Source organism: Loxodonta africana, chromosome 4, assembly GCF_030014295.1.
Source record: "Loxodonta africana isolate mLoxAfr1 chromosome 4, mLoxAfr1.hap2, whole genome shotgun sequence".
Lineage (NCBI taxonomy): Eukaryota > Metazoa > Chordata > Mammalia > Proboscidea > Elephantidae > Loxodonta > Loxodonta africana.
In genome coordinates this window covers 15,197,808-15,209,709 of record NC_087345.1, presented here as the reverse complement: position 1 = coordinate 15,209,709, position 11,902 = coordinate 15,197,808, and the positions used below count along the sequence as shown (strand labels likewise).

The window sequence follows — 11,902 nt, the reverse complement described above, 5'->3', positions numbered from 1 at the left end:
TGGTGGGAGAGGGTGTCACCGGTGGGCGGGCTCTGCCGCAGAGCCGTGCTGGAAGGAGCGGAATGTCAGCGGGAGCAAGGCGTCTTCCTCCATTGGGGCCTGCTCCCCACATATGACATTTGGGAGAAGACAGAAAGGCTTGTCACCTTTGTGGGATGAGAATACATAAAGGGAGCAGAACTGCACATGAAAATCCCTGCACTTGGGGGTCCAGAAAAGCAAAATGTAAGAGTGGAGACAGTCCTGCAACTCCCTGACAAGGAAGAGCAGGTGCCAGGGCCAGCGGGTGACCAGGCTGCCCACAGAGACACGGCAGTGTCCACGGGAGCAGCATCCACAGCTAAGGTCCCAGCACCCCCTCCCAACACACTGGGGATTTGTCCCCTAGAGACAGAAAAGACCTGGAGCTTGGCTGGAGGGGTGTCCTCTCAGAGAGATGGGATGTGGACGCGTTACTGCCGCATGGCCCACACCCCTAGGCACACCACAAGATGGAGTCGTTCACTCAACCTCCAGTGTGCAGGAGACCCAGGCTCAGGGCCAGGTTTACTCCCACCTGTGACTTGGGGACCGTGTGCTCTCTAACAGGCTGCTGGGGCCCCCTCCCTCCAACCAGCTCCCACCCTTGAGCTGCAGTTACCGCCAACCCCTTGTCAACACCTCAGGAGGACACCAAGCCCCCAGACTTCAGTGAATAGCTCGGGGGCAGTGGAGCTGCGGCAGAAGCCATGCCCACCTCTAGCCCCAACCCTCACGCACCTGATACTCCCTTCACTCCGGCCCGACTTAAGACCGCAGTCCCAGGGCCCCAGAGGGCTCTCAGACTCCCTCCTGCCCACCCACCCTGTGTCGGTGTGGCTGAGCACAGAGGAGGCGCAGGAACAGAGACGCTCGTGTCTTAGCTGAGCTTTATGAGCGTTGTTACACGGCCCGACCCTGTCCATCTGCAGCTCACTTCACTGAGGGGGAAGCAGAGCCACCATGGCCCACTGGGTAGTGAGGGAAGAGTTCTCTGGAATCAGATGGGAACCTCGACTTGGACCCCAGGGTGGTCACTCTAGACCAGCCTCCTGCTGCAGTAAGCCCTCCGAGAGGGGAAGCCACTTTCCTGAAGTCACCTGGCCACTCTGTTATTGTGCTGCATGCTGCCCTGGCTTAGGGTCTGACTCAAGGTCTGGCTCAGGGTCGGGCCCAGCGTCCAGCTCAGGTTCCAGCCTGGGCCCCGCCTCTGCCTCAGGTTCCATGAGCCTGGTCTGGGGGCTCAGCACCTCCAGGGTCTCGAGGCTGCCGGGGTCTGCTGCACCAGCAGGCAGCGTCTCAGTGTCCCTTTCAGCCTCAGAGTCCCCTTCAGCCTCAGCATCCTCGGTGCCACTGGCCCCGTTCTCAGCACCCGGGCCAGGCGGGATGTCCCGAGAGCAGCGCAGACCACAGTGGGTAGCCACGGCCAAGAAGAGCCCGGCTAGGGCCACCTCAGAGCCGGCCAGGTAGAAGATGATCTCATAGTTCTTCAGTGCATCCACCAGGCGTCCTGGGCAGGGGGAGGGTACACAGAGGTAAGGGCCTGCAGGGACCCCACCCTCCACCTCCCCACACCCATCTGACAGGTGGGAAACCCCTGGTGGGTTTTGCATTTGAGTCCTTAAAAATGCCACTTCCCCTTTCTGGCCCTCATTTCTAAGTGATACAGGCCCTTTGGTGAGGCAGCACTTTACAGTTCATAAAGCGCTCCCCTGACTCAGGCACCGCAAGGGCCCTGTGATATTAGGGGTGGGCTGGGGCACTGAGCTCGGCCCTGCTCTCCCAGAGACCTCCAGCTCTTGCTCTTCCCACTTTTACCCCCTTGTGTTCAGGGGCCTGGATCAGTCCTCCCTGTCGCCACCCCCCAGGCCACCTCCTGTCCGTCCCAGGAAGCCCGTGAACACCAGACTGGGAGCCAGGGCTTGTGGGGAAGTAACACTTATTCTTGATATTTTCCAAGTTTTCTATCACATATACATAGTACTTTAGTAATCAGGAAAATCTCCTAATTGCAAATATTTTTCCCTAAAGTGTGGTCCCTCTGGGCCCCACCCTCTCTCTGAAGCATTCCGTTGCTGCTTGCAGCCAGCTGTGACCCCTGGGCAGGCATCTCTGTGGCCTTGGTGCTCTCCTGCCTGAGCGCCTCTGAGCAGTACTCCTCCAAACCTGCCATCCTGGTTGCTGCCCAGCCAGCACTGTCCCTGTCTCTCCCATATGCAGCCCTGTCGTGTCTTTGATGTGATTAATCACACTGTCTTCTCCACCTCCTCACTCCATGTGCCTTCTTCCCCGCCCTTTAGATCCACCCAGGGTCAAATGAGAAAATGGAAAATGGGTCCCTGAGCCTCTGGGCGGGAAAGTGAGGGCTGGTTTTGAGGCTTTTGGTGGTGGGCTTGGGGTCACCCACACACTGGCTCAGGGGCTTTGCTGCTTGACCTTAGTCAGATAAGATGACAACGCTTAAGAAGTGGGCTTGGTCAGCCTGGCCCCAAAGACAGGATGGGCAGCGCAACCCGTTTACAGAGACAGGCAGCCTGGGCCCCATAAAGGTGGCCTCTCCCCACCATCAATCCACCCTACAGCCTGAGCTCAGCCCTCTCCTGCCCACAGGCAGTTTCCCACTGTTCATGACAACCTGAACGCCACACTTGTCCTGTCCACAAAGTGGGAGAAATGAGTGGCCATGCATCCTGCTTCTCCCCGGAAAGTTCTAGGCCACAGCAGTGTAATTATTACTAGTGGCCCTTTTCACTCTCAGAGTGTCCCTATTTGTTAATTATGAGATCATCCCAAGAAGGGAGAGTAGGGCAGAATCCAAAGTGGAAAAAAAACAAATTTTCTGCTTATTAATGAGTGGCCGGTTCTGAGTAGAAACCAAGTGGGTTTCTCAAGCAGGATCAGGACTGCCGATGGAGGGAGGGGTTGTCACCAGGAGGGCACATGGGGCCCCTCAGAACCATTGGACAGACAGCACTACCTTTCCAATTTTAGTTCCTGCCTCCCCCGTATGGGAACATTGTCTCACAAACACGCCCTGTGCTGGTTCCTGCTGGTTCCCTCCCTGGGGCTCCTGCTCTGCCCTACAGAAAGCCCTCCCTGACCACCCTGGGCAGATGCCTACGGAAACAGTGAATGTCTCCATTATTGAAGGCACCAGCATCTCCCCTCCTCCGCATCCATCCATTGAGCACCCCACCCTGCTCCTGGTCCCAGGGCAGGTCCCCCAAAAGACATGTCCCTAACCCTATCGCCCTCAGAGACTGGGAGACCAGAGCACCCAGACAAAGGATTTCAAGGGCGTTAGCATTTGACATCAGCCAGACCATGTTCAACCTCTGGGACTGCAACTGTAGTAAGCCTTTGTGCCTCGGTTTCCCCATCTGTGCAATGAGAACAAGCATTTGTACTTCACAGGGCCAGTTTGAGAACTGCTGGAGGTGATGGAGCGGGCGGGCTATCACCTTTCCTGGCTGCTCAGTACCCACTCAGAGCTAGAGCTGGTGGTACCAGCCTGAGGGAGGGGCTAACCGACCAAGTCTCCGCCCGATGGGTCCTTTCCTCTCACTCCTGAAAGCGCCATCTGGGACAGGGAGGGGGCTTCCCTTGGACTTAGGGGGCACTAGGCGGCGCCATTCCGCCTCCCGCGGGGCCCACCGGCAGAGGGTGGTCCGATGAGCACGGCCACGGCCTCGACGAGCAGCACCAGACCCAGTGCGCTGGGGAAGCGGGGCGCACCCACGAGTGACATGAGCACCTCAAACTGCAGCGCGCCCACCATGCCGTAAGAGAGGCCGAAGGCGACGCAGAAGGCCACCAGAGCGCCGTAGGAGCGCGCGCGCGCGCTGCCCAGGTCCGTGAGCCCGTTGGCCAGCAGGGCCAGGCTGAAGAGATAGGTGACGCGCGGCCGCAGGCGCGCCAGGCCCGCCAGGGCGCCGCACGCCGGCCGCGCCACGATGTCCACGAAGCCCACGATGGACAGCAGGAAGGCCGCGTCACCGTCGGGCACGCCCGCGTCCTTGGCGTAGTTCACCAGCAGGATGGCGGGCACGAAGAGCCCGAGAGCCATCAGGAACTTGGTGACGACGTACACGGCGAAGGCGCGCTCGGTGCACACGGCCACGTCCAGCAGGCGGCGGCGGGTCCGGCCGCCAGGGGGCGCCTCGTGCAGGCGCAGCCCCGCGCCGCCCGCTTCCACCTGCTCCGCCGCGGCCCCGGCGCGGGCCCCGCGCGGCTCCAGGGGCGGCCGCATGACGGCGCCGCAGGCGCAGCAGTGCAGCAGGAGGCCCCCGAGCAGCAGGAAGCCGCCGCGCCAGCCGAAGTGCTCCAGCAGCCTCTGGCCGAGCGGCGACAGCGCCGACAGGAACACGGGGCTGCCCGCCGCCGCCAGCCCGTTGGCCAGAGGCCGCCTCCGCTCGAAGTAGAGCCCGAGCATGATGAGCGACGGCTGGAAGTTGAGGGCCAGGCCCAGGCCTGCGGACGGGCGAGGCGGCGCTGAGCCCGGCTCTGCCCGGCGCCTTCCCCAGCCCCCAGTAGGGGCAGAACCCGGGGAAACTGGGCCCGGAGCTCCAAGGGCCACCCCTCGGGGGAAACTGAGGACAGGCGGTCTCCCATCCAGGACTCCCGACTCCTCCCCCCACCACCGAGTATCCGCACTGCATCGGAGAAGAGTGGTGGGCCCCCTCACCTGTGAGCACCCTCACCTGTGAGCACCCCAGCCGTCAGGTACAGCTCCAGGAGGCGTGTGGCGAAGGAGGCCAGGACCATGCCCGCCGAGGCCAACAGCCCACCCACCAGCATCACTGGGCGACAGCCAAAGCGCGTCACGAGGATGCTGGACACAGGGCCTGTGGACAGGATAGGGTCTTCACTGGGGCTGGACCAATCTCTCTGGTGGGCACCACACTCCAGGCCTTGCACCTCCTAGCCATGGAAGGAGCTTCAAAGGGCTAAGGTCACCTCTGGTTCAAGGACCCGGAGATGGCAGTGTCTGGCCAAGCCACACAACTCGACTGGGACAGGTCAAGGAAACAGGGCCCTACAAGGTGCCAGGGGAGGGACATGCCCTGGCCCAGAGCCCCATCGCCACCTCTCCTGAGATGCCGGAGCCTAAAGGAGAGGGGCTGACCCCATCCCTTTGTATTTATCTTCACACACTCCGAGTCCCTGCCTGGCACAGCCCTGGAGTCCCCACTGGGCTGCCTCCCTAAGCTTTTCGGGACTGGCAGAATCAGAACTCTAAGGTTAGAGTGGCGGGAGGGGGAAGGCTCTTTTGACCTGTTTCCCCACCTGCAAAATGGGCGGGCATGGGTTTGTTGGCTAGGAATGGAGGGCCCTGCGCAGTGGCCAAGCTTGGCTGTTGCCCCTTTCCTCTCAGGCTAAAGTTTCCTGGTGTTTCTGCCTGCTCCGGGAGTGCTCAGGCGTCAGGTATCCCCTGGTGCCTGCTCCTGGGCCCTCACTCCTGGGCCGTGGGGCGGCAGGGAGGGGCCCGAGGGGGCACTGACCAGTGCCATAGAGCATGGCCAGCATGATGGAGGACACCCAGGCCGTGTCACTGTAGCCGGCACCAAAGTCGCGCATGAGCTCACGGAAGAAGACGCTCACAGCCTTGGGGAAGCCATAGGCGAAACCGGTGACCACGAAGCAGGCGCCCAGCACAGCCCAGCCCCAGCCGCCGTCGGGAGGGCCCGCGCCCCGCCGGAGGCTGCCAGCACCCATAGCAGAAGCCTGTGCCAGGGAAGAGGTGAGAGGGGAGTGCGAGAGGGAACGGTGTGGGTCTGCAGCCCCGAGGCGGGGTGGGGGGGGTCCAGGATGGGGAACGGAGGTATGGGGCTACCCATGCCAACCCTGCCGAGTAATGGAGCCAGGAGGGGAAACTGAGGTAGGAGCCTCCTTCAAGGGACATCTGGAAGGGGGAGGGTTATCTGAAGGGGAGATAGTAGAGGGTCATTCCCACCTCAGACTTGACTTCCTGAAGGCACTTCTTGCCCCTCAGGACCTACTGATGGCAGGAGGGGGTCCCGGTGAGTGCGAGAGCTGGAGGTGCATAGGGACCAGTGTCCCCGATGTGCACGAGTGAGGGCCTCAGGACACAGGGAACAAACACTGGAGGGAAGACACCAGCCTGCAAAATAGACCTGTCTGGGTGGAGTTTATTTTCGTCCTGGTCTGTGTTTCTTATTTTTTCCTATTGATAAAAAATGACTGTTGTCATTAGAGCTTTAGACCAAAAAAAAAAAAAAAAGCTGAAACAGCCACGTTACAATAGAAAAACATTAGCTGTGTCTCAGAAGCCAGGGAGCTGAGTTCCAATTCAGCCCAGCTCATTGGTGGATTTGCTGTGTGACTTCGGCATGCTCCCTCCCTCCCTGGGCTTCAGTGTCCCCACCTGTAAGATGGGCGATTGATCAGGCCTGGTACATCTGGACCAGCCAGGAATCTCTGGCCAAGTAGGGACCTTCCTGCCCCTCAAGCCTCTAGCAACCCCCCAAACCCTCTACGTACAGAGAAGTGCTCTGGAGTCTCTCATACCCCTGGAGCTCCACCAAGGGGTTCACATGGCAGCCCCACATGCCCCATGACCGGTGAGGAAGGTGGCCCTCAGAGGCAAGACAGCAGCCCAGAGCTGGGGCAGGAACCCAGGGCTCCAGGGCCAGCCCCCAGCCCTCCCTCAGGGCCCTGGTCAGTATCTGGGACTCTGGTCCTCCCCTCCCCCAAGTCCAGGTGCTGGCTTTTCTTATCTGTCATCCTACTGGGTTCAAGAGTGTGGTCCCTGGCAGCCCTTGCCCCACTCACCTGTCCAGTGGGTTTGGGGGTACAGCCTTACATCTCCTGGGGCTGCTCCCCAGCTCCCTGGTGAAGCTTATCCTGACGGGGTTCACAGCTTGCAGGCTTCCCACCAGCCCAGACCAACAGCTGCCTGGTTACCCCACCCCATCCCTCCCCTCTCAGGGCCTGGGGCTTAGATGGGTCCTCCAGCCCCGTTAAGAGGCTTTGCTCAGGAAAGGGAAACGGGATAGGACAATGAGCTCAGGCCAGGCTGGGACCCCATGAAGGGGCTCCCTGTCCCAGGCTCCGCAGGGAGAGAGGAGGAGGCCCCCACCGCCTCCTGGAGCCTCAGACCGGGACACACACAAGCCCTGTTCAGGGGGTCCTAGTCTGGGGCCGGGGCACAGCCCTGCCCTGGGGAGACCCCGGAGCCCTAATCTCCGGACTCCTTGCCCACCCCACCCCCAGGCCACATTCCAGGAGGGGCCACAGTGGGCCTTTCGTGGGATAAGGCTAATCCCAGCCCCGAGAGTCTGAGAATGTGGGGGGGAAGGGCCCAAAACAAAGAGCACTTGTGTCCCAGGCCAGCTGAGGGTGACTTGCTGGTGGTCCCGGGCCTCAGCCACTACTTCCTGGGAAACCCACAAGCAGAAATGAGACTGGGGTAGAGACGAGGGCTACAGTGTGAGGGCTTTAGGGCAGACTGAGAGACTTGCTCAGAATGAGGGCAGCGAGAGCCTGGCAGTGAGAGGTCTCCCGAGGAACAGCCAATGGCCTTCAGGACCCCGGACTCCATTCTCAGTGGGGACACCCTGCGCCCTGTCCCCCAAATCAGACACCACCATTCCTCCTGCTGTGCCTACTTCCTTTATTTCTCACCGTTTACAAAAATTAAACAGGGGGGCATGTATGAGGGGTCAGGAGCTCCTCCCCACTGGGGCGGAGAAGGGGGAAAGAGGTTTGGGGAAAGAAGTAGGCCCCTCAGGGAGAGTCCTGGGGACCCTGGAAGGGAAGAAGCTGTTCCATTCCTCGACTCCGCCTGCTTTACTTGGAAGGCCCCAGGCCCCAGGCCAGCGCCTTCAGGGCTGCCTGGGCGGATGGTGGGTGGAGGGAAGCCACCCAGCTCCTGGATCCACTGCTGCTGCTGCCGCCGCCAGCTCTGGACACCCCTGGGCAGTGTGGGGGGGTGACCTCAGACCCCGGATGGAGGCAGGCCCTTAGCGGATGAGAGGCGCTGAGCGGTCGTTGGTGACAGTGGGACGCAGCTTCACAGTGGCAAAGGGATTCGTGCCCCTGTCGGTGGAGAGGCTGGGCTGAGGGAGACGGGTGCCTCCCACAACTGGGAGCAGGCCCAGGGAAGGCAAGTGGGCAGCTGAACTGGTAATCACCCCTCACCTCCTGCCCCAGTGGGTCACCTGCTCCCACCCCAGCATTGAGACCCTGCCCCGAGCCTGCCTTTTCCCCGACAGAGGACTCACCTCGGGAAGAGCTCCGGGGGCTGCTGCTCCCACGCCATCAGTTTCTGCAGTGGGGGAGGAGGAAGGCCCTGTTTGGTGTGGAGAGGGGCAAGCAAGCCCTCTCTCCTATCACTTGCCTGCCCCTCAGGAGGGCGGAGGATGGACCAGAGGACCCCTGGGGTGCCGAGGGAAATGAGGCCCTGCATTCTGAAGCCCAGAATTTTGTGAGTTTCTGATTTGAGAAGGCTCTGGGCCAAAGTACTGTGTCCCAGAGCTAACCCCCGCCCCAATAAGATTTGGGTGACTCCATGGGGAGGTAGCCTCCCTACTCCGCCTGACCAGCCCACGTTCTGACGAGGCCTTGCCTCCCTTGGGATGGGGAGGCCTTCTCCAATGCTTCCAGTGGGAGACTCAGGGCTCCTGTCCTTGATACCAGTGTTTTCCCCCTCCCCCCACCCCAGACTCAACCCTATCCCGCCCCTCCCTGCCCAGATGGACAGATGGAGGCTGGGGGAGGTGGACCTGCCAGACCGCTGGGACAGAGCAGAGGTTACCTGGTCTCCTGCCTTCCCGCCCACTGGACGGCCCAGTGCTGAGGACAGGCTGGGGTGGCTCACCTTAAGGTCACTGGCCACCGCCATGCTGCCCATGCTGCTTCGGCGGCTATCAGGCAGGGGTGGGGGCGCGGGGCTGGGGGCGCGACTTGGGACCCGGCTCGGGGTCCGGGAGCGGGACTGGCTGTCCCAGTACTCTGAGGAGGTAGTGGAGTTGCCTGGCCGGTCCAGGAGGTCATCTAGGCTGTGGCTTCCCCGGAGGGGGTAGGACCTGAGCCCAGAGAAGGGGGGGCGGGGTCAGGCCCTGCTGCGCCCAGCTCCCACGTGCTGGGCCTCCCCCTCTGTGCCTGGCTGGAGGGCAGTCCTGAGAGGAGGCTGAGGGCCGGACACAATGACCTTCACATAAAGAGATGGGGTGCCCAGGGGTGTGGTTCTCCAGGAGCTAAGGGGGCTGGGCCCACTGAGGACCACAGCTCACAGATGCCTCCCATGGTGGGTGGAGCCACCCCCTGGGCTCCCCATCCCTGCCCCACCCCTTGCCACCCAAGTACCTGGAAGGTAGCTCATTCTTAGGGTTCATGGAGGTTATGGGGCTCATGGGTACCTCCTCCACAGGCTTCACATAGGCCTCAGGGAACCAGCCTCTCCTGCAGGATAGGGGCAGAGGGCCCCTTAGGCGATGCCCAATAACAATTCTGTGTGGGACAAGACTGAGCACTGCTGCTTGCCGGGCCTTGCTCAAAGGGCTCTGTGGCTAGTAACTCATTTAACCCTATGAAGGAGAGCTTTCCTGGCATTCAAGGCCTTGCAGTCGGCTCTAACCCACCTGTCCAACCTCGTGCCCTACCAGGGTCGGGATCCCTCAGAGAGGAGGAAGCAGAGGTCCAAGAAGGAAAATAATTTGCTCAAGTGATGGGGATATGTTCCCTCATTCACCAAGCATGTCCCATGTGCCAGGCACACAGTGTACAGACAACCCTGCCCCCTAGAAGCTCCTGGCCTGTTGGGGAGACAGACCCCCAACAGGTGGTTACCAGGGAGGGAGAGACTACAAGCAACTGCAGGAGCCCAGAGGAAGGTGCACCCAAGCCCCGGGTGCCTGACTACAGACCCAGGGCTCCTTTCACCTGAGTCCATCTGCGTCCCTCCCCCCAGACCCCCTGGCTTAGGATGACCCTGTTCACCAGAGCGCTGAGTCCACATCCCTCCTCCACAGCCCTGCACCTGCTCCCGGAGACTTTGTGTGTCTGGGGGCTCATTACTGCATCTTTAGAGTAGCTGTGGTTTGGAGGAAAAGGCACTATCAGCCTTCCTTAAACTTTTGAAACTTCACAGAACCCATCAGATTCTTGTAGAACATCTGAGAAAATGTTCTCCAGAAAGCTGCCTTACCAAAAAAATGAACCTGTTGCCATCGAGTCGATTCCGACTCATAGTGACCCTATTGACAATGTCCTTACATAAAGGTAACTGTGATGGTTAATATGCATCAACTCGGCTAGTCCATGATTCCCAGTATCGTGTAATTATCCTCCATTTTGTGATCTGATGTAATTGTCCTCCATTTTGTGGTATTGTGTAGTTAACCCTAAACCTCTGTATGTTAATGAGGCAGGATTAATTTGGAGTGTATCTTGAGTCAGACCCTCACTAACGGGTGTGACTCAAGTCACAGCCTTACTCAAGTCATTGCCTTACTCAAATATCTGATGTGAGGAAAGTTTCCTTGAGGGTGTGATCTGCATCCAGTATATATGGACACTCTGTCAAAATTTGCTCTGGATCCTGTATCTGGCTCGTCATCATCTGACCTCCTGTTCTTGGGACTTGAGCCTGTTGTCTGACCGGCCGATTCTGGCACTCTCCAGCTTCTGCAGCCCTGTGAGCCAGATGCCTGCCATCTGACCTGCCAATTTTGGGATTCACCAGCTTCTGCAGCCCCATGAGCCAACAGCCTACTGTCTGACCTGCCAGTTGTGGGCTATTCAGACCCACGCAACTATGTAAGTCAGGAGAAGCCTTCAGCCTTCAGCCTGACCCATGGATTTGGGACTTGCCAGTCTCCACAACTGTAAGCCATTTCCTTGAGATAAATCTCTATTTTTATATATAAGCTTCACTTGTTTTGCTTCTCTAGAGAACCCAGCCTAAGACAGTCACTGAAGCTATTTCAACACTAACAGAATAAAACTATTTCAGTATGTTTTCTCCTGTTTTCACCGTAAAATGTCTACTGATGGTAAAACTGGGCCGCATTTTTTCTATCTTTTATGAGGTGAAGGAAGAATAATGATGTCCCCCGGAATGTGGTTTGAGAGCACTGGTCTAGGTTTTCTAGTTGGGTCCCCAGGAGGTTTGCTACACATATGTCACGGGACTTGCAGGGTGGCATCATGCTGCCCTCTGCTCATGCGTCTGCACAGCAGCACCCCCAGGTGGGTGTATGTGCCATCTGTGTTCTTGTCATTTCTCTACGCATAACCTACCCTGCCATTCACAATCCATGAACTCACCTGCACCTATCAGCCCATCCATCCATGCACCTACCGAACCATCCATCATCCATTCGGCAACCACCATGGACCACCCATCCATCCACTAATCCATTCATCCACGCACTCACCCATCTGCCCACCCACCCACTCACATACCCCTCACCCACCCATCAGTCTATGTATGCACCCCACATCCATGCATCCTCCCGTGCCTCCAGTCACCCAGTCAGTCCCCAACCACCCACCCGTCTACCCATCCACTCACACAAGCACACACCTGTCCACACAATCATCCCCTCATCCATTGGTCCACCTGTCCACCATCCACTGACCCACACGACCACCCAGCTGCCAGCTCCTCGTTTTATGCCCCTCTGCTTTTCCTCTTTCCATTCCTTGTCTCCTGCAGCTTCCTGCCCATAAAGCCCTTTTGTCTTCTCCTGTAGAAGGAGCAACCCCTGCTTGCTCCCTCTTTTGGCTGCCAACCCCTGGGATCCTCCAGGCTTGCTGTCAACTATGAAGTACTTCCCACCTCTCCCTCCACTCGTGGTGTCAGAACAGAAACAGTACCGGTTTACATTTCCTAAGGATTTCCACCACACCTACTGCAAGG

The 11,902-nt window shown here is 59.3% G+C and overlaps 2 protein-coding genes across 2 annotated transcripts in view; both read right to left on the bottom strand.

The window, feature by feature from the left end:
- Positions 1-1,130: 1,130 nt before the first annotated feature.
- On the bottom strand, positions 1,131-5,733 carry SLC16A8 (solute carrier family 16 member 8). The gene is made up of 4 exons (XM_064285113.1): positions 5,520-5,733; positions 4,719-4,862; positions 3,673-4,488; positions 1,131-1,528 (listed from the first exon to the last, which is right to left on the bottom strand). The coding sequence occupies exons 1-4, from the start codon at positions 5,731-5,733 to the stop codon at positions 1,131-1,133; spliced, it is 1,572 nt and encodes a 523-aa protein (XP_064141183.1).
- Positions 5,734-7,644: 1,911 nt separating this feature from the next.
- The window catches only part of BAIAP2L2 (BAR/IMD domain containing adaptor protein 2 like 2), a 32,734-nt gene continuing 28,476 nt past the window's right edge, over positions 7,645-11,902 (bottom strand). The window contains exons 11-14 of the mRNA XM_064283549.1: positions 9,346-9,441; positions 8,858-9,065; positions 8,262-8,305; positions 7,645-8,076 (exon numbers count right to left, since the gene is read on the bottom strand). Of these exons, the coding sequence (XP_064139619.1) occupies positions 8,001-8,076; positions 8,262-8,305; positions 8,858-9,065; positions 9,346-9,441 (424 nt within the window). The 3' untranslated portion in view covers positions 7,645-8,000. The remainder of the gene's footprint in view (positions 8,077-8,261; positions 8,306-8,857; positions 9,066-9,345; positions 9,442-11,902) is intronic.